Source organism: Bactrocera oleae, chromosome 3, assembly GCF_042242935.1.
Source record: "Bactrocera oleae isolate idBacOlea1 chromosome 3, idBacOlea1, whole genome shotgun sequence".
Classification (NCBI taxonomy): domain Eukaryota; kingdom Metazoa; phylum Arthropoda; class Insecta; order Diptera; family Tephritidae; genus Bactrocera; species Bactrocera oleae.
In genome coordinates, this window is record NC_091537.1 from 19542587 (window position 1) to 19565397 (window position 22811).

Sequence of the window (22811 nt, forward strand, 5' to 3'; positions counted from 1 at the left end):
AGTGCTATTCGGGGTCGACCAGATAAGAAATGGCAATACATGAATCACTGGCTACCTTTGGGAATTTCTGTCGGTTATTTGTAGTCACTGTGGGTCACCTTGTTAAACAGCAAATTAATTGCTTGCGGTATTTGTTTGAAATCGACATTAGCATATTGAAATGATATTCAATTTTATCGATAAACTGATTTAAGCGCAACCACATTATGGGCCAATGTGTGAATGAGGATTAATTCTTAAATTAATGATTTGGTCAAGCGGAAAGTTAAGGAGTTTGGTATTAGAAGTGAGATTTAGATTGAGATTATACGAAATGTTAAAGATAAGTTAAAATAAAATTCGTTACGTAACGTTTATTTTTAGAATTAACTGTAAATCAAAGTACCAATCCAAACTACCAAATTTGAGCCGGACTGACAACAAAAACCTATTTTAATACAAATCTTCATTATCGCCTTCAAAATAGGCTTCTTTTGAGCCAATACAGCACGCCAACGCTTAATTTAATTTTCCATACACTTGTTTTAAGCTTCGCCCATATTTATAAACCCACGTCACGTCTCCAGTAATATGCGTTTGATAAATAAGGGTTCCTCAGCTAGTTTGTCAAGCATATATTTGCGACCTCTAATCGCCATTTTGTTTTCTAATGATTCAGGTCTTTCGGTACGAGTCTAGCATTGACACGCTGCATACCCAAAATTAGACCAACTACCTAAAAATATATCTAAAACATTAACCAAAATGTGTAAAGTTGATTCATTAGATGTTCTCTGATATCTATCTAATGTCAACGCGGCGATTTTCAAGAACTGTGACTTCAGAAAACCAACCAAGTTGATATGGCTAAGATCGTGAAAAATTGTACTAGACAAAATGATACGTCTTGTTAGATAACCCTTATCTATTCTAGGAAATTATTTGGCATCCTGTGTCAGATTCTCAACTGATCTCACTCAATATCCACTATATTCGGCAGGTTAGGTTTGGTTATACTGGCCGGCTGTCATCACATACATACACCTACTGGTCATTAGTAATGCCAGATGAAGGTTTTGTTTAAATTGAGGTGAAATATTCATCTCACAGGACTTCAACGCTTTTTGTGAACTCTAAGATCGACTTGATATCTAAGTTTGATACTTCGTTTAGTCCTTTAAACTGCGAAACTCCTAGATATTTAGGAAGAGTTCTAGATAGTGCTGGACAGAGTCATAGGATGTTATAGGGGGTGTTCCAGCATCTCTCTTATACCTACTTCTAAGCACTTTCTACATGTATCGTCGTTACTTATGCGTATCATTAATTTTATTATATATCGTTTTTAAAGACCTTCATATTTCCTGTACTCATTCCGCAGCCAGACCGGTTGCACTTTTGACAATTTTATTTACTATACATATTGTACTTTACATACATACACATTTAGCCTTACCATTACCTTTGAATTCAATCGCAATGAGGCACATAAGGAAATATTTTTTGGCCCAGATCGAAGTCTTTGGAAGAGATTCTATGTTGTATTTCAAGCTTAGTATTGCTTTCTCTGCGGATGCTTTACAACATCAAAGCTACCTATGCTCATTACAGGGCGTATTTTTATGTGCAAGAAGCAGCCTGTTTGTCAAAGTCGCCAATATTGGACATATAGCATATATCTGCCATACAAACTGACCGATCACACGCTAGTCCTTTTATAGTAAACTGTTTTAGTTTGCGACATAATTTTGTTTAGATCGGACCACTATAGCACATAGCTGCCATGCTAACTATAAACATTTTTTTGTACTCTTTTATACAAGTACTATAAGAAATGGAACTGTGAATTAGAGTGGAGAATTATTGCATCAGTGCAACCGATGTCAACGTTATTTTTTTTTTTACTTTTTTTCCAGAAGAGAAGCCAATCGGGCGAAGACCCATATTTTTAAAAACTATACTTTTAACTTCAGACTTAAGATTACTATATAATTCAGAACACACGTTTATCGGTGAATATTTTGGGTTTTTTTCAAGTCAATAGTAGTCATCCATTTTCATAAGTTTTGTGATTTGTTTTATTTCAAAGCCAGACCTTCGGACAAAAACGTACACCACGCTTTACCTTATCAGCCAGCCAGTCTCACTCGAGCATAACAGCTACGCTTTGAAATAGAAGAACCTAATTCGTGGAAACATAATTAATTTGTCTATCTATCAAGTACAACCTCACAGCTCGAATTAACCTAGAACTTTGTTAACATTTTGCGGTTTCACAAACAAACATGCACACACACACGTATAACACATATGGAGAATAGGAGCATATAATTTGTCATACTGGTCGCCGGCGTATTCACCAAACCAATGTGCTCGCACCTACCTGCGTAGCGAAGCTGGTACTATGGCAACCGCAAAATTCAATTTTTCATATGAACTCACACGCAAATTTTTGGGCGGTCGAAGCGGCAAATGCGGAGACCAAAGCGACCGCAGACCCCAAAAACCGCTACACAGCTGAGGACTTATGTCAGCGTTGCCGACAATATCAAACAGTTAGCTTGTCAGCGGATAAATTCATATAATATATAGCACTACCTATACACACAAACACATGCAGGCAAGTAATACAAACAACAACAAAGTCGCGATGTCAAATCACAGAACTAAATCAAGCAACCAACCAGCGGCGAAACCAAAACGCACCAACACCAACCCCCCGGGCAATCCTTCAACGGCCAACACACAAATGTCGCTCGCTGTCATAAATTATAAACAAATTACTAACAACAAAAACAAAAGATTTAACAAAAAAACATACCACCAGCAAATGAGTATGGCGTGGCTAACGGCAAGCGGACGAACTTAACCTCACAAATGTAGTGTAATGAATTTTATGCAACTCGGAAACCGAGATTTTCAACGCCGCCAAACTAAATTCGTACCATAATTAAAATGTAGTCGCTGTAATTTTGTTTCGGTGCGGTCGTTTGGCTGTCCTGATGCCTGTGTGGTGCGTGTGTGCCGCAACCGCGGTGGCATTTTCCGTTATTACATAATGTTTTTAGTTACATTTCGTTGAAAGTAAATATAAATATAATTTTACAAATGCGTGACTTTCGTGACATTTGTGACAGCGCGACTGCGACGTATCGATGCAGTTCATCACAGTTCTCGTCACATGCGGCGAAAATATGCGAGAGCACTAATACGCCATGGTGTGCGGCGACCGATTTGCTTTATTACCATCGCGTTACAATTACAATTATATTTTAATTGTTAATGTTGTATGAGAATGAAGCATAATTATGATGTGTGTAGTTGGTGGTCGGTTGCAGTTCAAAATTCACCAACTCAGTGAAGTTTACAATAACCGTTTCACAAGTTCATTTAAGTACTGAAATATGGAATATCTAACTTTCTATGGCTTTAATGGCAACCCAAAGTACGGAGAGTATATTAAAAGGTTTAAATTTTTCTTTTCTATGAAAAATTAATAATCATAATAGTCTAAAAGGCATATGATAATGAATGAGAATATAAGTATATTGTACCTAAAAGTGAATTTAAGAATGTGCTTGTCCGAGATAGCTTAGGTTATATTGGCCGGCTGTCATGAAGTACCTACTTAGTAATGCCAGTTGGAAGTTCAGTTTCAGATATTCCAACTTTAAGTACCTTTTCTTAAGCCTTTAATAGCAATAAAAAGCGCGGAGGGTATAATATAGCTTCAAAATTTGTAAGATACTCAATAGATGATTCAAAAAAAAATAGTTCCGAATTTTCCAAGAAAAAAATTTTGTCAACTAGTCTGCAGAATCATGTACAAAATTGAGTATAAGGTAGGGTTTAACCTGAAGAACCTAAAATATAATTGATTCAAAGAGTACAGTTACTTAGTCGCAAATAATGTGGAATACTTTCAAGTCAATATTAATATTTTTTAAGTTCGACTAAGTAGTAAAAAGTAGAGAAACCATATTTTTAATACCTTTAATGACAATAGAAGTGCGACTCACGAACCTCGTTACAATAAAGCAGTACCAGGACTTACTGTTAGAGAACTTGCTAGAAGAATCAAAAAGATTACCATTCTGGATTATCTGTTGGAAAATGAAGTAATATGGTGAACAAGTCGTATATAAAGAAAAGATCTCGTTTGGCATACACCCATAGGCTGACTTCGAAAAATTTATATTAATTATGTTAAGAGAAAGTCCATCCTTTTAGAGTATAATAAAATGATAAATCTTAAAGCTCTATTGGACTAAATGACGACTCCCTATGTGAACTATTATGCACACTTTTCGTCTCTTCTCAATTATTTAAGATACTCATATAAGTTTTTCACCCTTTTCGTCTCTCGCCAGCAATGAAAACTTCGATGGCGAATTATGAGCCACAATAATACAATTCTATATTAGATCTACCTATATGCGGTTCGGAAGGAAAAAAACTTTAGCTAGTCTTGTCTCTGTTAAGATAATTATGGGCCATAATTTGGTAGAGTGGCAAATAGATAGAGGGAGGAACAGATGGAAGGAGATGCATATATCTAGAGAAATGTATACAAAGTGGTGGATGAAGAAAGAAAAACGAATACAACAAGAAACATAACGAACGCAAACTGATCGACGGCGTTAAGAAAATAGTTTATCTAAATTATTAATGATAAAATTTTAAATCCACAGCTAATGCTTTGGAACCGTTGAATCTCTCTCTTACGCTCTCTGCGTACAATGTAACATATAGCAAATAGGTATAGGAAGAAAAGTAATTGAATCCAACGTGACTGCTCGACGCATGCATTCAAAAAAGCAAAGATAATTCACTTCCACACACAAAAAAAAATAATAAAGTTTTCGTAGTCTTTTAATTGCTTTTATCTTTTTGATTTTGCATTTAGTAGTTTTGAGATTATTCCACTCAGTGACGTTGGTATTCATTTGTGAATTCTGACCAACTTTCTGAATTCATTTAAATACACTCTTTATGTAAATATATGTATGTGTGTGTGTCTGGTGTGCGTGCAATTCTCTTCATTTTGTCAGCTGCATATGAATGCGTGTGCGGCTGGGTATTTGTGTGGGACAAATGAAAGCGAAAAATTTCTACGCTCTTGACAGAATGGTGTTTAAGTTTTGCAACAAAGTGAAAAACTCAAAAGGAAAACGCACACAAAGGTAATCAGATTAATTTTAATTAATTTAGCATACAAGAAACACAACCAACTACGCATGTATCTATAGTTGATGTAGAGAACGCTTGCACTTTAGGGCCAACTGCTACAGTCACAAGTGAAATAAAGTTTGTGCAGCAACGCAGGCACACATATATACATGTCTCAGTATGTAAGTGGTCATGAGAACTTAAAAGAACACAGGGTGTCCTCTTGGAAAGTAAAATCAAAGCCCTCTTCTAGGGTATATACGAGTATATGTTATATATAAAGCTTTTAAAAAATTATTTAGGAAAGAAGAGAAAATTAAAGGAAACGAGAGGGAATGCAAACGAAAGCAAAGGTAAGAAGAGTTCCTTTCGTCAAAACGGCCTCAAAACAGACGTTACTAAGTAAGGAAAAAACATGATAGGAATAGAAAGATAGGGAAATGAAAAGAAGGAAAAGAAAAGAAAAATAGGGAAATGATAAGAAGGAGAAGAAAGGAAAAATAGGGCATGAAACGAAAAGAAGAGAAAATAAAAGAACGAAGAGAAAAAGGGAAAAGAGTTTTAATGAGATATTAAGAAATGGAATAAAATTAAATAGATAATGAAAAACAAATTAAATAAAACAAGAACACTTTACAAATACAAAAGATTCTTTACAAGACCATGATTTTGATAGTTCAGTTTGTATGGCAGCTGTTTGCTGTAGTGACGAGATCTTAGTAATTTCTTCGGGGATCACATTATTGATGTAGACAATAGCCCATACCAATTTTCGTTTGGTTGGCTCGTCAAATGAAAAAGTTTTCCAGACAAGCACTTCATTCGGATCGTTCAGTTTGTATGGCTGCTATATGATCTGATCTCTATGCTCTAGTGATCTGATCTAAATAATTTCTTCGGATATATGAGCAGCTTCTAGAGGAGAAAAGGACGTGTGCAAAATTTTACATCAATATCTTAAAAGCTGAGGAACTAGTTCGTGTGTACACAGACAGACGGACATAGCTAAATAAAATCAGCTCGTCGCTCTGGTCATTTATGTATATACATATACGGGATATTCCATCGAAAATTTGCATTAAAACAACTTTTTCGTACAAAACATTTTTTTTGTGTGCTTGAGGCAAAATATTGAAAACTTAATTTTTTAATTCGACTTAATATTCAAAATTTTGGAGTTATGAATCTTCAAATTTTGAACTTAAAAAAAGTACCTTTAAACATTTGCAAAGAAAAATTTCACTTTATAAAAATAACTAGCTGGCCTATTCTTTACGATTCTAATAAGAATTCCTTCGACCTTTTTTTATAAACAAAAGGTAAGTTTTTAAACAAATAATATTTATTTAAATTTTGTAACTATTTTGATTTCTTTTTTTTTTTTTGATGAGAACACAAAACGAAAAATTTTCTACGAAAAAAATTTTTTAATGTAAATTTTCGATGGAATGACCCATATATATATTTTATAGGGTCTTCGATGTTTCCATCCGAGTGCTACAAACTTTGTAGCAAAAAAAATATACCCTTCTCATGGTGTAAAATTTAAATAAAAAACAACCGAAATCATATTGAATTAAATGAAAAGAAGTAGAGCGAATATAATGGAATGAAATGAAATGTAATCAAGTGAAATAGAACGAAATGAAAGGCAATCAAATGAATTTAAATTGAATGGAATGAATTGAAATCGGGTTGAACAAGTCAAATGGATCGAAATGAAAATAAATTAAACGAATAAGAAGTAATGAATTGATATAAAGTAAAATTGAACGGAACGAAATGAGAAAAATAAAATTAAAATGGAATGAAACAAATTAAACGAAATGAAATGGAATATAATAAAATGGAATATAATAAAATGGAATATAATAAAATGGAATATAATGAAATAAAATGATCCTTCTAAACGGCTTTAACAAAAGATTATTATCAGACAATTGGACGATTAAAATACTATTCAATATTTAGCAAACATTTATGCAGCGGATTGACTTGTGACGTGATCCATGAAGTTTCAATTAAATTTTGAGCTACTTACAATTCTCCAACCACAAGGCTTGGTCTATTTTTATTGTGAGAAAGTACCAGAATTACGAGTTTTGGTAAAAGGTTTCAACACAAATGCCACAATTTCTTAGGCCTGTCTAATATTTACATAAAATATTTCGCCAGATATCATCTGCACCCTTTTTAATAAAACACGCCACTAGAAGAAATTTTAGAAAGAAAAAAAAACGATGATGCAACTGCGGTGTTTTCCAAACAGCCAGTACATGAGCTCTCTTAGCTTAGAAGAAAACACATAGTAAATAGTTCAGTAGGACTCTACTATCGATAGCAGCAATTTTTTAGCTTCAGATGTTTCGAAGACCACCGCTTATAGATTGTTGACGCTTTGAACAATATTTTATATTTTCATTTTGGGTCAACCTCTTCTAAGGATATTAGTTTTACATCTGTTCAAAACAATTTCTTACATACATAGTCCAATTAGACTGTTTTGAGTATGCTTTTTCTGACGAGCTCATCAACCTTGCCTTTAACTGATATTTCACCTTATGAGGCCATACATATTTTCGAAAAATACCAAGCTTAAAACAGTTACCTTTTGTTCTTAATGTCTCTTTGGCTTTAAATGTAAGTCCACTTTGAATCATAAAGTAGGTTTAGAGGTCTGCAGGAACCAGTTGTGATAGTCGTCTGCATCCTCTCCAGCATTTTAGCATTTTTTTGGTATTCTTAATTCCGCAAAACTTGCGTAAGAGCCCAACAGCATAAAGTAGTTAAAAATAACCGTCGGTATAACTAGAAAATAACCTTTGGTATGAGACTGTAACATCATTTTTTGTAACTCAGTAGCAATAAATCAACCGGCGTATTCTGTATACGGTCCTCATTGTTCTATTTCCGAAACAGCCTTAAGCTGTTTGAACTTTTCCAAACGTTTTAATTTATGTCCATCGATTTGAAGTTTCTGAACAACAGCAAACATATAGACAACAACATTTCGGTTTTCCTATATTCAATAGGATTTTACATGTATGAGAAAAACTGGTAGACCCTGTATATGTAAACATATATGTAATATACACCTACTATGAGTAAATGCGTGCGTGCAACGGCCAAACTACTCTACGCTTTTGTTGATGTTGCAAGTATACTTTTGTCAACATGGCAAAAGAGTGCGACAGGAACAGGAGCAGGAACTGTGCGGCAGCAATAAATGTGTCAGCCGCGAGGAGTAAAACTTTTGCACGACGCAAAGTTGCGCCAAAAAGAAAATGTAACGAAACAAAGTGTTGCGGAATGAGATAAGAAGTGCGGAGCTGTTGCAAGCTGCAACTGTTGAGTACACAAAACCGACTGGAAGACACACATGCAAACACACATATACGAGTATAGCTGTGTATGAGTGTGTGCATTTTCACCTGAACATAAGCTGATGCGTGGGTAGAACACACAAGTCACGCAACCACATACTACACACACAGACATAGACATGTAGACTGTGCGGCGTGTCATTTAATTAATTTAAAGAAAAAGCATATCAAGCGACGCATCGTTCAACTCTTCACCGCCTTGTGTCCCAACCAACTGCGTTAACACGCGGCCACTCGCTCACCTTACCGCAGTTACTGCGACATTGTTTGACAAATTGCAGCGAGTCGGCAATGTTGCTGCTCGTATACTATGTTGCTGGGAAATTGCAGCTGCAATTGTTATCGCTTATATTGTTGCTTTTGTGCAATCGCTGCAAGTAGACGGTATATAAACATGCTTTCCATTTCATTCCGTTTGTCCAACCTTCTGCCTGCACGTCCATCCATCTTTTGGTCCATCCATCCACTCGGGAATTGAGGTCGCAATAACTAGCAATCGCAGTCTTCATTGTGTTGGTCTCGAGGATTATGCACGCAAGCAAAGACGCGCTTCGGCTCGGACGCCTGCAAATAGCTTAAGAGGTAGCACAACGCTAATAGCAGCAACAACAAACACACGGCAAATCAGTATTGTCGTACCTGAGGCGCCTGCGGACATTCTTAGTTCAGTTGCCTGAGCGTAAACGCGCGATAGGATTTTCTGCTATTGTCAACGAAAGCACGCAAAGCTCCAGGGATGTGCTTACTACTGTTTAGGCGTAAGGAGCGCAATTGCTTTGCGGATTTATTTACTTCACATTGGTTTCTTGTATAGACGATAAGATTTTGCATTTCCCACTAATTGTTTAGCGCGAAAATGCTTTGATTTTCCGGAACATTTCTACTATTCATACTCAAACTTAACGCTTTCCCTTAGAAAATATAAGCTTTTGCTAAATTGACTTGCAAATTGCTTAACCACATTACTCAAAATTGGCGACTCAGCTTCATTGTCTCCATTCTGGAGAGAGTTTTATATTTCTGGTAATTTTTCTAGTTCTAGAATCTCACAAAAATATATTTTTATCGATATACTTATTTACGTATAAGGTCTTACATTAAAAGTTTAAAAAATTAAAGGTTATGTTTAGCATAGTTAGAATGATACAAATTAGGTAAAATGGCAGCAAGGAGTTTTGTAGGCAAGCAACTGGGACACTCGATTTTCACAGGGTTCTCTTGATGCGAATATTTCGTCAGATTAAGACATTAAAGTGGATGCATAAGAACCTCTGCACCAAGCTCCCGGAACTTCGGAGCGTCGCTATCAATGTGCATGGCCTGGTTGTAATTGTTGTTGTTATAGCGGCAGAAAACATTCCTTAATTTGGAGGACTGCTGCCAAGTTAACCCTGGTCGGCTAAAAATCGGGTTCTTTCCGGTTACGTAGCACCGACTGTCGTGGTATCGGTAACTCCTACTGGCTAAAGCTGTTCTCTTCTAGGCGATCGCCACCCTTTAACGGTCCAATTGTTGACAGTACAGGTCCGAATTTAGAGTTGGTCGTAGGGAACAGCTCAAAATAGACCTTCTGGACCTACAATCCTGCATTAGCCACCGTTTGCACCGGCTCACCGCGATTTGACAGAAAAGGCAGTTTTCGTTAAATGTTGTCGTCGAAAGTCGCAGGTGACCCACTTTTTATTACCAGTAGCCACCCGCTTCAGAAATTGTTCGATTTTTTTGCGATTCCCAAATGGAAATTCGGTCCGTAAGGTTTTTTTGCGTAACTGAAACGCACCCAACACGAGATACAGATCGCTAAAGCCATCTATTGGAAAAATAATGGGTTTATTTTTACTAGACCTAATAAAAGATGTGTTGTCATAATTCGATATGGCGCCACCTAGCGGTATATTTTTCAAGCATAGTTCACTCTCCGATTCCAGTAAATTTAGTGAAATCAAAAAAGATCCCAAATACAAGTTTTGGTAACAATCTGATTATTATGCCATATATCGAAATGTTATTATACATATGGTGTAACCGTCTCCAAAATATTATAGTAATAAGTTGATAAATCGAATCGATCGAATCCATACGAACGGCAGGCAACCGTAAGTCACAAACGAACATTAATTAGTTTGTATAATAGATAAGGATACATATTGTTGTACATATGTATATTCATTTATCGTTTAAAAATATGCATGAAAAGATATGCGAGTTTATTTAAAATAGAGTCGTTTACCAGAGCACGACTTCCAGTTTAATTATACATACGAGTATATGGTATTTATGTTTATACATGTATATAAATATATGTTACTTGTAAATTACTAAACAAAAAAAATAGCAACAGTACTAAAAAATAGTTATGAGTCAAATGAATATGTATGGTAATAAAAAGCGGCAGTGCAGTCGACTTACTGTTAATTTGTCACTGCTGCCGCTAAGACTGTTAGGTGACGAAATTATCGAGTTGATGTGAGAAAGCTGGCACCAATTTAAAAATCTAGTATATATTATATTATATGCATATGTATATACATATATATATATAGATTACATTAGGGTGTCCGTTATTTCCTAAGTAATTTTTTTTTTTTTTGGCAAACGCACCCTGATTTTTTAGTTTTTCCCCTAAAAAATCGGACTGGCTTAAATATATTTTTTTCAAATTGTAATTTTATTTGCTTGGGAAATAAAAAAACTCAATGTAAAATATCAAAAAATCCCATGTAAAATTTATACATAGAAAGAGTAAATGACTTGGCGCGTTTTTATTTGAAAATGAACGGTTTGTTTGCATTGGTTTCTTTTTTACCGCAAAAAACTTCAGGATACGTGTGCCAAAAGCAAATAAACTTGCAAATAACGGACACCCTAATTTTACATTTATTGGGTTTTTCAAAAAAATTTTAATTTTTCCAACTCTTGCTCTCTCAAATATTACTATTTGATGACAGAAAATCCTCACCAAAAATGTGCTCTATTACTCAATTTAAGGGCACGTTATTTTTATTTTAGATTCCTATTTAATTAACATGGGAAAAATTACTTTAATAAAAATTTAATTTACACATAATTAACGCAATTTTTTAAAAGAAACCATTTCAGATTTTTAAATTTGAGTGTCTAAACTTTACTAAACTCAAAGACAAAGTATGGTTATATTTAGAAAAAGAGTAGTTATGGTATTACTAAACTTAGAATTTGGAAAAAAGCTCGCAATAATTTAATTTAATCATACCTTGTCTCAGAGTTGAGTAAAGACGAATGTTTGAGTATTTTTTACAACATATATAAACGTTTGAGTACCTAAGTAAGAACACACTAATACATATATATATAAAAAATTTAATTAATTTTTACACCAATGAAAAAATGAGTTAGAAGAGGAGCTAAAATTTGTAGGCCGAGTTTAGTCGAAAAGGTTATTGCAAAAAAAGCTAAATGCTGCAGAAGTGTCATAATAATTATAAGGTAGAATTGTATTTTATAACATAAGTACTTGCACCTTGTTAACTTTCCGGGTTGGATATAAATTTAGTTGACTTTCTTGATTGCGTTTGATATATACCATACAATGTATGTACATACATGACATACCTGAAATTATGAAAAATAAAATTCAATTAGATCGCAAATAATATATACCCACAATATATAATGATATCAAAAACCAAACATTTCATTAAAAAATGTTTGCTTAATTTTTTATGTTTTGTAAACACAAAACAGATACGCGGAGTTCGAGCGCAACTAAACGAAGCAAAGTAAGAGGCGACTTTCTGCGTAAAATATTAAATGTCGGCTAATTTTTCGTTAAACAAGTCAGTAAAGTTAGATTTAAATATATAGACAAACAGTAGTTTTGAGATAACCTTATGAAACTTAATACATATGTGGACAGAATCGGACATGTGCCACGCCCATAACTCGGATGTATACCAAAAAACAGAAGGTGTTCTAACCTGGTAAATACTGCTAAACTCCAACTTAGCGAAAGAGGTTAAGGCTTTTGAAAGTTTTGATATAAGCGAGAACATTGCATTTTAGCACTTAATACTATAGTGGCAAATCAGGAGCTTTTGATTGGATTAGTTCCAAAAGTGAACAATGGGCGTAATACCGCCCACTTTAAGTGTAAATTCAGGATTCAAATATCATTATTTATTTCAACAAATTTTATTTCATACCTTCTCCGACTGACATGTGCCATACGATTAAGCATGGACGAAATTCATAGATGCCAAAACTGCATACGAGTATGACACGTCCCTTCTATTGACTTAACACCGTAAAATCAGTTAATATGTGATATCTAGTCGAAATTAGATCAGGAGACTTTATTGAGCAGAATCTAGTGTGGTGTAGGTACGCTAACTAACGACGGACGACGCTAACTAAGCTAAGCCTTTAGGAAGGGCCCTTCAATGCCAAATTTTGTGAAGCTATTTGCAGTTTGTATGGCAGCTGTATGCTTCAGTGATTCGATATCGGTGGTTCCGACAAATGAGCAGCTTTTTGGTGACATGTGACATAAAATTCAAAATTTCTGATCGATATCTCAAAAACTGAATGACTATTTGGCGTATATATAGACAGACGGACGAACGGACATGACTAAATCGCCTCAACTCGTCACTCTGATCATTTAGATATGTACTTGTATGTTATATGGTCTTCGACGTTTTCTTCTGGGTGTCACAAACATCTTGGCAAACTTAATGTGCCCTGTACAGGGTATGATGAGAGGAATGATCAAACATTTCGAGTAATAAAAAATGTTAAACCCATATTTCAATAATTTTCCAATATAGTTTGCAAACATCTCGAAATCTTTAATTAGTACTATTCTCTAGTACATACTTTTGCTGCTTTTAGGTATTTTTTGCCTCCAACATTACAATCGCGCAATTTATTTTAATTTTTCAAAGCGCTAAAGCGTGTTTAACTGTTTTCATATGCGCGCTAAGCTGTTATGGAGCAAGTATATAGCAACAAAATACATAAAGCAATAACGATACAAAAGCACCGCTGATGACACCATATAAAATGAACGATGATTGGCAGCGGACAGCAGACGACGCAGCAATGACGTCGATGACGCTGTACACAATTAGCTGGCTGACGGGCCGGCCGAGCCGCTAATCGCTTTATCAGTGAAAAAAGTAATGTGCAGTGTAAACATATGAAAAGAAATTATTGTTGTGTATGTATGTTGTTATGTCTACATATGTACTTATACATACTCATATGGTATATGAGGGTACACATGGGCCTTCATGAGCTTAATCACATTTGAATTTTCAACAATTGCTCGCTATCATTGCAGCTCATTGTTGTTATTGCTATTATTGTTGTTGTTTTTATTATTGTTGTTGCCACAGTTTGTACTTTTCTCCATCGCTAACTATACATGACATTATGCCATTATCGTCGGGCTATGCTGCGCTTCTTCGCTGTGGTCAAAGTCAGTACGGGCTTCCACAGCCCGAACGCCCGACCACAGCACGTCGCCAGTCATACGCCAAGCTTGGCACAGCGCTGACGCTTACAGCTATCGATTTTTCGCCGCTCGAAAAGTGCGAAAGTGAAACGCGCGCAAACTCGTGCTCGCCAAATTCGCGTTGGCTTTCGAGAACTGTCAGTGCAAATGTCAGTTTGCAAGCGCAGTTGACAGAGAGCGAGAGTGAAAAGTGTGCTACGTGAGAGTTTTGCTAGTGAAACAGCTGTCATTTGTTGTTTGTTGATGAAAATGCTTTGAAAAAGAGTTGCAAAGTGTGTGGTTTTCAGGCGATTGACAAATTTCGTTCGCTGTTATTGCTATGTGTTGTTGTTGTTGCTGCTGACGCGCTGGTGTTGCACCAAATGTTGCGTGTTGCTGTAGGTTAGTGTTACCGTTTTCGTAATTATTGAGCAGTTTGTTGAAAATCTGACATTTCGCCGGAAAACAAGTCGGAAGTGAGTGCCAATAAAGTGTACGGCTTTTTTTCGATAAAACGGCGGCGGGAGCGACCGCCAAGCGTTAAGCCCAGAAATACAGCTGTATAAGTGGAATTAAAAGCAAAATCGGTGAAAAAAGATATCAAAGCAAAAGCTTACTGTTATAAATAGGCGAAGGTGTGTGTGTGTGTGTGGCAGAACTGCGGTTCGAACCATAAACGTGCAAACACCAGTGAAATGTATTATAAGAACCAACAATAATGTGTAATGGAAAAGAATAAATGCAAAGCGAGTGCATAAATGCTGGTGATTTGGAACGGAAGTATCATTTGCGGCCATTAGCAGCGTCATAAGACACTGCCAACGCAGTGTCCAGGGCGGAGGCAACCATAGAACCGAGAGTGCCCGCTGGCGGTGCTCTTACTTAGGTTATATAGAATTTAGTGGCTGGGGTGGTCGGCATACTTAGTAGCCTCAATAATTCAATGAAAATCAAATTTAATTTAATTGAGAAAGTCACGAGAGCAACGCATTTGCAAGCGAATGAATGGCAGCGACAGCAAGCAACAAAAACGAATGAAAACCATGTCAGAAAGCTACAACAACAACGTGAAAAAGCAACAGCAAGTAGCAAAACCAACAGCAGCAAAAGCAAAGCGAAACACATAATGAAATATTAACAAAATAAAACCCAAGCACAACAATAAATATATGTGTGTGTGCAGCAAATTGCACACAAGTTAATGCCGCACCCAAATTTATAGTTAAAACTTATAAGCAATCGCCAAATAAATATTATAAGTAAATAAGATCAAAGCCCGAATGGCGAAGATAACTATATGACAACTAAATTAAAGGCACGTAGTCAATATAAATGTACAAACATATATGTACATATGTATGTGTTTATTTAACTAGCAAATTATTAGCACAATTGATGAAAAGTGATCACAAAGAAGTTTTAATTAGAGTGCGTGAGAAAATATGTTTAATAAATTTAAATTAAAATTTAATTTAAAAAAAATTAGATTAGTATTAATTTTCACAAATTTTATTATAAAAGCATATTAAGAATCTATAAAAAATATATGTATATTAAAACAATGTTAAAAAAAATTTAAAAATATACATAAATAATAATGAATTATGAAAAAGATATGAAAATATGGTAAATAAATTTTAATTTTCTAAAATTATATTATCAAACTAAAAATAATTAAATATACATTATAAAAAAAATTAATATACATAATAAAAATTAACAAAAATAATTCAAAAGCAGTACCAAATACATAACAAAAATTAATAAAACAAATAAGGCAAAAATAATAAAAAAATATAAAAAATATATAAATAAAAAACGATAAAAAAGAATGTAAAAGCTTATAATAGAGTAAAGGATAATAATAAAGCAAATTAGTTTTAAAATATCTAATAATAATATATGTATGTATAATACACAATTTAGCATATATATTAGCTAAGCTTAATTATAATAAGATAAATTAAAAAACCAATGTTCAGAAACAAGTTACTAAGCAATAAAGAAAAAATAATTAATTCATCTTCAATAAAAAATAACTAAATGATAATAAATGATGTTAATAAAATATAAAAAAAAAAAGTATCTGAGTGGGTTCAAAAAATAACACAATAAAATAATAAATAAAATAGCTGTAACGTAAAATACGCACACAGAAAGAAATAAAATTGAAATTAAAATCGTTAAGAAACCATTTTAATAAAAAAATTTTATTTTAATAAAAAAAATATTAATATAAAGTTAAAATATTAGAAAAAAATGGTTTTAAAAAATTTTAATAATATTTATACAATTAAAAAACCCCAAAAATTAAATTTAGAAAAATAAAATAAAAAAACACAAAAATTTAATAAAAATAAAACAAAACTTAAATAAAAATAAAACCAAAAATTACATAAAACAAAAATAATAAATGAAATAAAATATCTGTAACGGTATATACGCATACAAAAAACGAATGTGCATATACAAAACGCTTAAAGCTGAAAACATTAGAAACTAAAAAAATTTATAATATTTAAAAAAAATTTTAAATATATAAGTATTAAAAAAATCAACGAAAAAACCAAAAAACGAAATAAAAATAAAAAATATTTTAAACACATTAATAATAGAAATAAAAGTATAATAAACTTTAAGCTAAAACAAAAAGTAAATTAAAAATTTTCTTACAACAATATTAAAAATAATATACAATATATAAGATTAAAATTAAAAAATAAAAATTATATATAAAAATTAAATAAAAATATTATAATTCGAATCAAAATAAAACAAAATTAATTTTAAAAAATTAATATAAAAACCAAAATAATAAAGAAGGAAACTGAAACAAATAATTGCACAAATAATTATTTGCACACGAGCGACATACATACATAATGTGTAAAACAAAACTACTAACAAAAATTAAATTAAATAATATAAATAATTATAATTTATATGAATAAAAAACAACAAATATTGTGTGACAAATTCAATAAAGCAAAAATAAGCAATATAAAAAAAAAGTATAATACTGGGTGAAACCGACACAGTAAATTAATTTTAAAACTGAATCATAAAAAATTAAAATTATAAAAAAGCTTGAAAAAATTTCTATAATTAAAAAAGTATGTAACATAACAATATTGAAAAAAGTAATAATTATTTAGTATTGGAATAAATTAAAGAAAAAAATTATAACAGTCGTAAGAAAATTAGAATAAAAACTAATATAAATAACAAACAGAAACTAAAAATATTAAATTAACTAAATAAATCGAAATAAAAAACTTAAACACAATATTAAACATGAAAATAATAATAAAATACGTAAAAAAAATTCAACTGAGGCAAAAAAAAATTAGTAACAGTTTATGATAACAAAAAAATAATAAAATATTAATTAAAATAAATAACGGAAAAAAATAAAGTAAACTACAATAATTATGTTTGTTACTACCAACAAAGTATTTTACTGGGAATATCCAAGCGCAAAAAAATAAATAGATACAATAAAAAATAAACTTTACAAAAAAAAAACAATATATGAATACAAACACATTCACAACATGATAGAAAAATTAAACAGTTATTAATAAGTATTATGTAAACATCATCATACCAAAATATCAAAGTGATTTTTAAAATAAAAGTATTAAATAATGCACAAAAAATAAAAAATAAAAATATTTATAATACAAAATTTAATTAACGAAAAAAATGATAAAGAACTGTGATTGAAAAAAGATACCAAAAATACACTAAATAATAAATGCTTTCGAAAAAACCAAAAAAAATGTAAAATTGTTTCTTTAAACAACTTCAATGAGTTTTTAAATAAAAAAACAAAAAAACTTAAAAAAAGTCTAAATAAAATAATGAAAACACACTACAATCAACAAAGAAATAAATAGTAACCCAAAAATTGTGTACAACAACACCAAGCTCAAAGTTAGGTAATGAAAAAACGAGCACAATAAAGCGCAACACAGCAATTAAATTCAGTTTCACCTCATCGCTTTCCTAATAAAAGCCACACGAAGGACACAAAAGTCAAATCAAAACAAAAAATATTTGGTTATTACATAACCAAAGAAAAGTTTGGTTTACTTACAGTTCGCTCGAACAGATTTACAGGCAATTCCGGTGCTAGGAAATTATTTTCCTCCAACAAATTAGCCGCAATCATAATTAAAAGTAAGTGTGAGTATTAATTTCAGTCAAGAAAGAAAATTACGGTATACTAGTAAGAAAGCGTTTTTTGGGGCGGCATCGCACTTTAAATGAATTTACTGAGCCGGAAGTTACAATTATATAAATATGTATATAGAACAACATAGAAAATCTGTATTTAAAAGCTTAGACTGGGTTTGAGGTCTTCACCATTGATAAACACTACCACTACCACAACAATCAAGTTTAGTTCTGTTTCAGCACAACAATCGGAAAAGCGTATGGCTAATGGACCTTAAGAGTAGCTTTTTCATGGCAAGTAAAATCTTGGAATATTTATTATTACCTACCGAGTTAGTTGCAACTGACATAGAACCAAAAGTCTTTGTAGTGTGGTACGAATGTAAATCTAAACAATGCACCACGGTAGTCACCGACTTGTTCAATTGCTGGCTTCAAACTTCAGTGAAAATTTGAAATTTCGAATTTATTTTGTCTATATAAACCGGCCTTTCTTTCAAAGAAACATTTAATCGAAAGGCTGTCATTAAATGCGACGCCAGAAAATAATCATTTAGTATTAGCTGCTCCTACGTCCAAACTCTTAATTCGAACCTGTAATGTCAAAAATTCGACCGTCTAAAGGTAGATATCACCATAAGCGGCCAGCTTCGGTCAATAGAAGTGTAATTGTGTTATATCAGGGCAATCACAGGCCACACACATCGATAATAACTCGCCAAAGCTCGATTGGGAGTTTGTTATGCAACCACTTTTATAGTCCGGACCTGGCACCGTGCTCCTGTCAATGGCAAATAATTTCACTCACTTCAAGAGAAGCTTGTGAAAAACGTCTACCCCAAATAAAACCTTCAATTTGATTAAAAAATACTGGATTTACTTTTATTAGATCTTAAATTACATACGGTATAAAATCAACTGGAATGAGAAATGAGGAATAAAATGCATGTATCGTTAAGGCCAAAGCTGAATTTTATAAAGGAAAGCCTTTGTTCTTTGTAAGATCAAAGGCCAATTTTTGAACTGCGACAGTACTGTACGTACTAACTTTTATGAATTATTTTTTAGGGAGTTATTGTACTATTGAAATTTTTTAACAGTACCATTATAAGGTCAGTGGAAATACATATGTATGTATGAATATGTGTATGCCACATCCCCTTCTTATATTATTAAAATCATATGACCGTCTCCCATGTACACTTAGCTATGTGAACCCCTCAAAATTATAAAAAAATTCATCTTAAAGTTCCGATTGTATGACTCATGTTAGCACCTATTCATACATACATACGTATATACTATATATGTGGATTAATTACAAAGCCTCATAACATTTATTTAAAATACTTCACCGAAGTCATCACATACAGAAGTATTACCAATCAACAAAAACAATAATAACAAAGGGTATTTTTTGTTTTATTTAAGTGTGTAATTGATATGCTGCTGACAAAGGTTCATTGGAATTTTAATTTACTTTAGCTTGTCGTAAGCTTGTATTTTTAATTGCGATGAGCTTTTTTTGATTGGATTCTTCAAGTGAACTTTAAACTGGTTTTTGAAACCACAACTTTTAGCGGCAATTAGCTTAGTATGAGTTCACTAACACAACTTTTAAAAATTTCCCTTTCTTCTGAATTTTACGTCGAACAAATATAATCCGATAATCGCATCATAAAAATCATAAGATAGAGCGCTTTTGATCTCTGCTCACTTGAATAAAGTCCCACTAGAACGTTAAAGAAATAAGTAGAAGAGAGACTCGAGAACTAGGACATACCGTCATTTACCATGAGATAAAATGTTCGGCGCACTCTGAGTGAGTTCATCGAGCGGTATTTTAGCAACAACATTAAGTGGTGTGTTCGGTTTTTTTGCCTTAAGCAAAGTGCAAGTCACTCACTTGGAAATATCTATTGTTAGGGCTATTAAATAATATGAGGTCCAGCCGCATATAATGGCAACCTTGAAAGCAGATATTGGAAAACTTGCTCGTCACAATTGAAATCTCGCTACAAGAAGTATTCAAAGATTTCAGTAAGAGATATGAACTTGCCGCATTTTCTGTATAGAGCCTGATCTATTCAAGCATATCTTTTGAAATATAGTGTCTCTACTAAAAAAGTAATATTTTTACAATTTTTAGTGATCGCCGAATATTTTTTTAAACTTCCTTAAAAAAGGAATTAAAAAACCTAAACACACCTACACATTAGTCTCAAGCCTACTGAAGGTTTCCAAAAAAATGGAATTTTGTCCCAACATTGGGGCTTTTTTATTTTCAAGCTTCATTAAATTATGATATAGTATAGACAGAATATTTGTTATTTAGGATTCTCTTTCTTACTAAGAAAGTAAGAGCGTACAAATTGTAAGCATTAACACTCTGAAGCAAACTCTATGAGCTTTCCAAGCTTCGCTTTTTTAACACTTTTCATCGGAAGGACATTCTTCTCATATGTTTCTGGTATCCCTGATATGCTAGACCACTGCGTCCGGGAAACTTCACCTGGTTCTGTCTTTTCTGAACACATACCCAGAAGGAATATTAGAGTAGGGCGAAGTCACTTGAAAAGAGGCGCAGCTTTTTCACAGATGAATCGACGATCAGGGAGTACGATCGAGAGGAATTTTTCTGTCGGAATCTCTCTATTAATTTTAGCTACAGGCTAACAGACCACTGTTGTATTTTTCAGGCATAAGTGACTGCAAATAAGATACTTGCACTGCTTCGAAGTGCATTTTCATCCAGAGAGGTGGACATTCTCTCCAATAGCAAAGTGTCAAGTCAAGAAGTGTCTCAACTTACTAGTAAAAGCTTAAGTTACAACGACTGCGCAGGCCTTTTATATTCTAGCACTGTATCTGTGAACCGCGTGCGAGCTCAATAGTCATTGTTTAGCCACAATCACCTGTGCGAAATCAAGATCCTTCTGGTCCAGAGTGGAACGTAAGAGATCGATTGACTTACTTGCTCTTATCAAGGTTCACCTCGCTTCAATGATTTGAGTTCTAACTGGACACTGTTCTATTGGTACTTTCTTATCCACGGCCCATCTTTCGCTCGATTAAGATTACAGCATCTTAGTAGTCATACTTTCTACGACCACGACAAATTGCCTAATCCAGATTCCTAGAATATTTATTTTCGGTTTCGCACAAAATTTTGCTCTCTAACTTCTTTCTTGTCTATACTATATTAGCTTCTTCCTTGTCTCCAATAAAAAGGAAGTAATTATTAAGCCTTTATAAGAGCCTTAGAATGAATTAACCACTCAAATAGTAATTATTTCATTATTTGTTTTTGTTTTTTTTCTTCAAATCAACTCGAGACAGTATGGTAGCAATAAGATCATTAAGAAAATACTTAAGAATCACTCATTAACAAACATTGCTTTCTCGAATTCATTCGATATCACTTCACTTTGAATTTAAGTTGAAAATTAATACGATTAAACAATGTTGTAATTGACTTTAATACTTTTTGATTTTCTTTCTCTACTCTTCTCTTCACCTCTCATCTCTTTCAATTGTAGCGAACCCACTCAAGCGCATCGACTAACGCCGAAAGTATGGGCAATACGCAAACAAACAATAGCGCACCAGCTCATGAGCCGCAAACGCCGACAAATGGCGCAGGTGGTGGCACTGCTGGCGCTGGTGGCACGCTGAAAAGCCGACGTGGCAGTCGAGTGAAAGTTTTTGCACGTTTCAGTCAAAGGAAACAAGCAACGCAGCAGCAACAGCCGACTGCGTCCGCGTCGAAGGAGGCCATCGTCGCCACACCCACATCGACTTCCGCTTACGATGACTCGATCGAGGAGGAGCTGCTGATGCTACGCCAAAGTCATGCGTCTGTGATAAGGCAATTGGAGGATGAACAAATGGATTTTCGTAAGTTTGTGGCTTTCATTCTATTGTATCTTGTAAAACAGTTTTGGTTTACTTTCTTCTTTCGTTGTGTTGGTTTTTACTTTGTTGTTGGTGTACATATTAAAAACTTGCTCCTGAAATTCTCCTACTCGTATACTTTATTCTATTATATATATACATACATACATATATACCGTTAATGCTACAACAGTTGCTTATCAAGTTTCACCAAATTGTTGTTTTTATTATTGTTGTTCGTTGACTTGTTTGCTTGTTACATTTGTTACCGTTACTCTGTACTTCCTGCGAAGAAGTTGTGAAATTCTATAAATATGTCTATGTATTTTTAAATTAAACGGAAATGCAATTTGTAGCGTTAAATATTTACTGATTTTGGCAGTTGGCTGATTTACTAGCATTTCTTCTTATAATTGTTATTTATTGTTCATTATTCGTTCTTTCGTCTTTTCATGTTTCGTTGTTTTTAACGTTAATACAACTTTTATAGATCTTTTGATTGCCTGTTAAAAAGTTTGAAAATATCGAAGAAAAAAGAATTGTTTTTTTGCGAAAAGTTGAAAGTTATTTTTTTGTGCTTTTTCCTTCCTCTTGTTGTAGTTTCCGTGTAGTGTGAGTAGTAAAAGATTGGCAAATCATTTCATTAATAGTAGCAAATATCCACTTAAAATTCTTTTACAATATTTTTCTTCGACTATATTTGATAAGATTTACGAATTTCTCTAATTAGAGTA

At 33.3% G+C, this 22811-nt stretch overlaps 1 protein-coding gene across 8 annotated transcripts in view; it reads left to right on the forward strand.

Annotated features, from left to right (window-relative positions):
* The window catches only part of capu (formin protein cappuccino), an 86277-nt gene that overhangs the window by 14993 nt on the left and 48473 nt on the right, over nt 1-22811 (forward strand). For 5 of the 8 annotated variants that reach the window (XM_036366808.2, XM_036366809.2, XM_036366810.2 and 2 more), the window contains exon 2: nt 21723-22080. In XM_036366808.2, coding sequence (XP_036222701.2) covers nt 21723-22080 — 358 coding nt within the window. Of the gene's footprint in view, nt 1-17828; nt 18193-21722; nt 22081-22811 lie in introns of those variants that run through there. The other 3 variants (XM_070106195.1, XM_036366812.2, XM_070106194.1) reach the window with 3 other exon arrangements.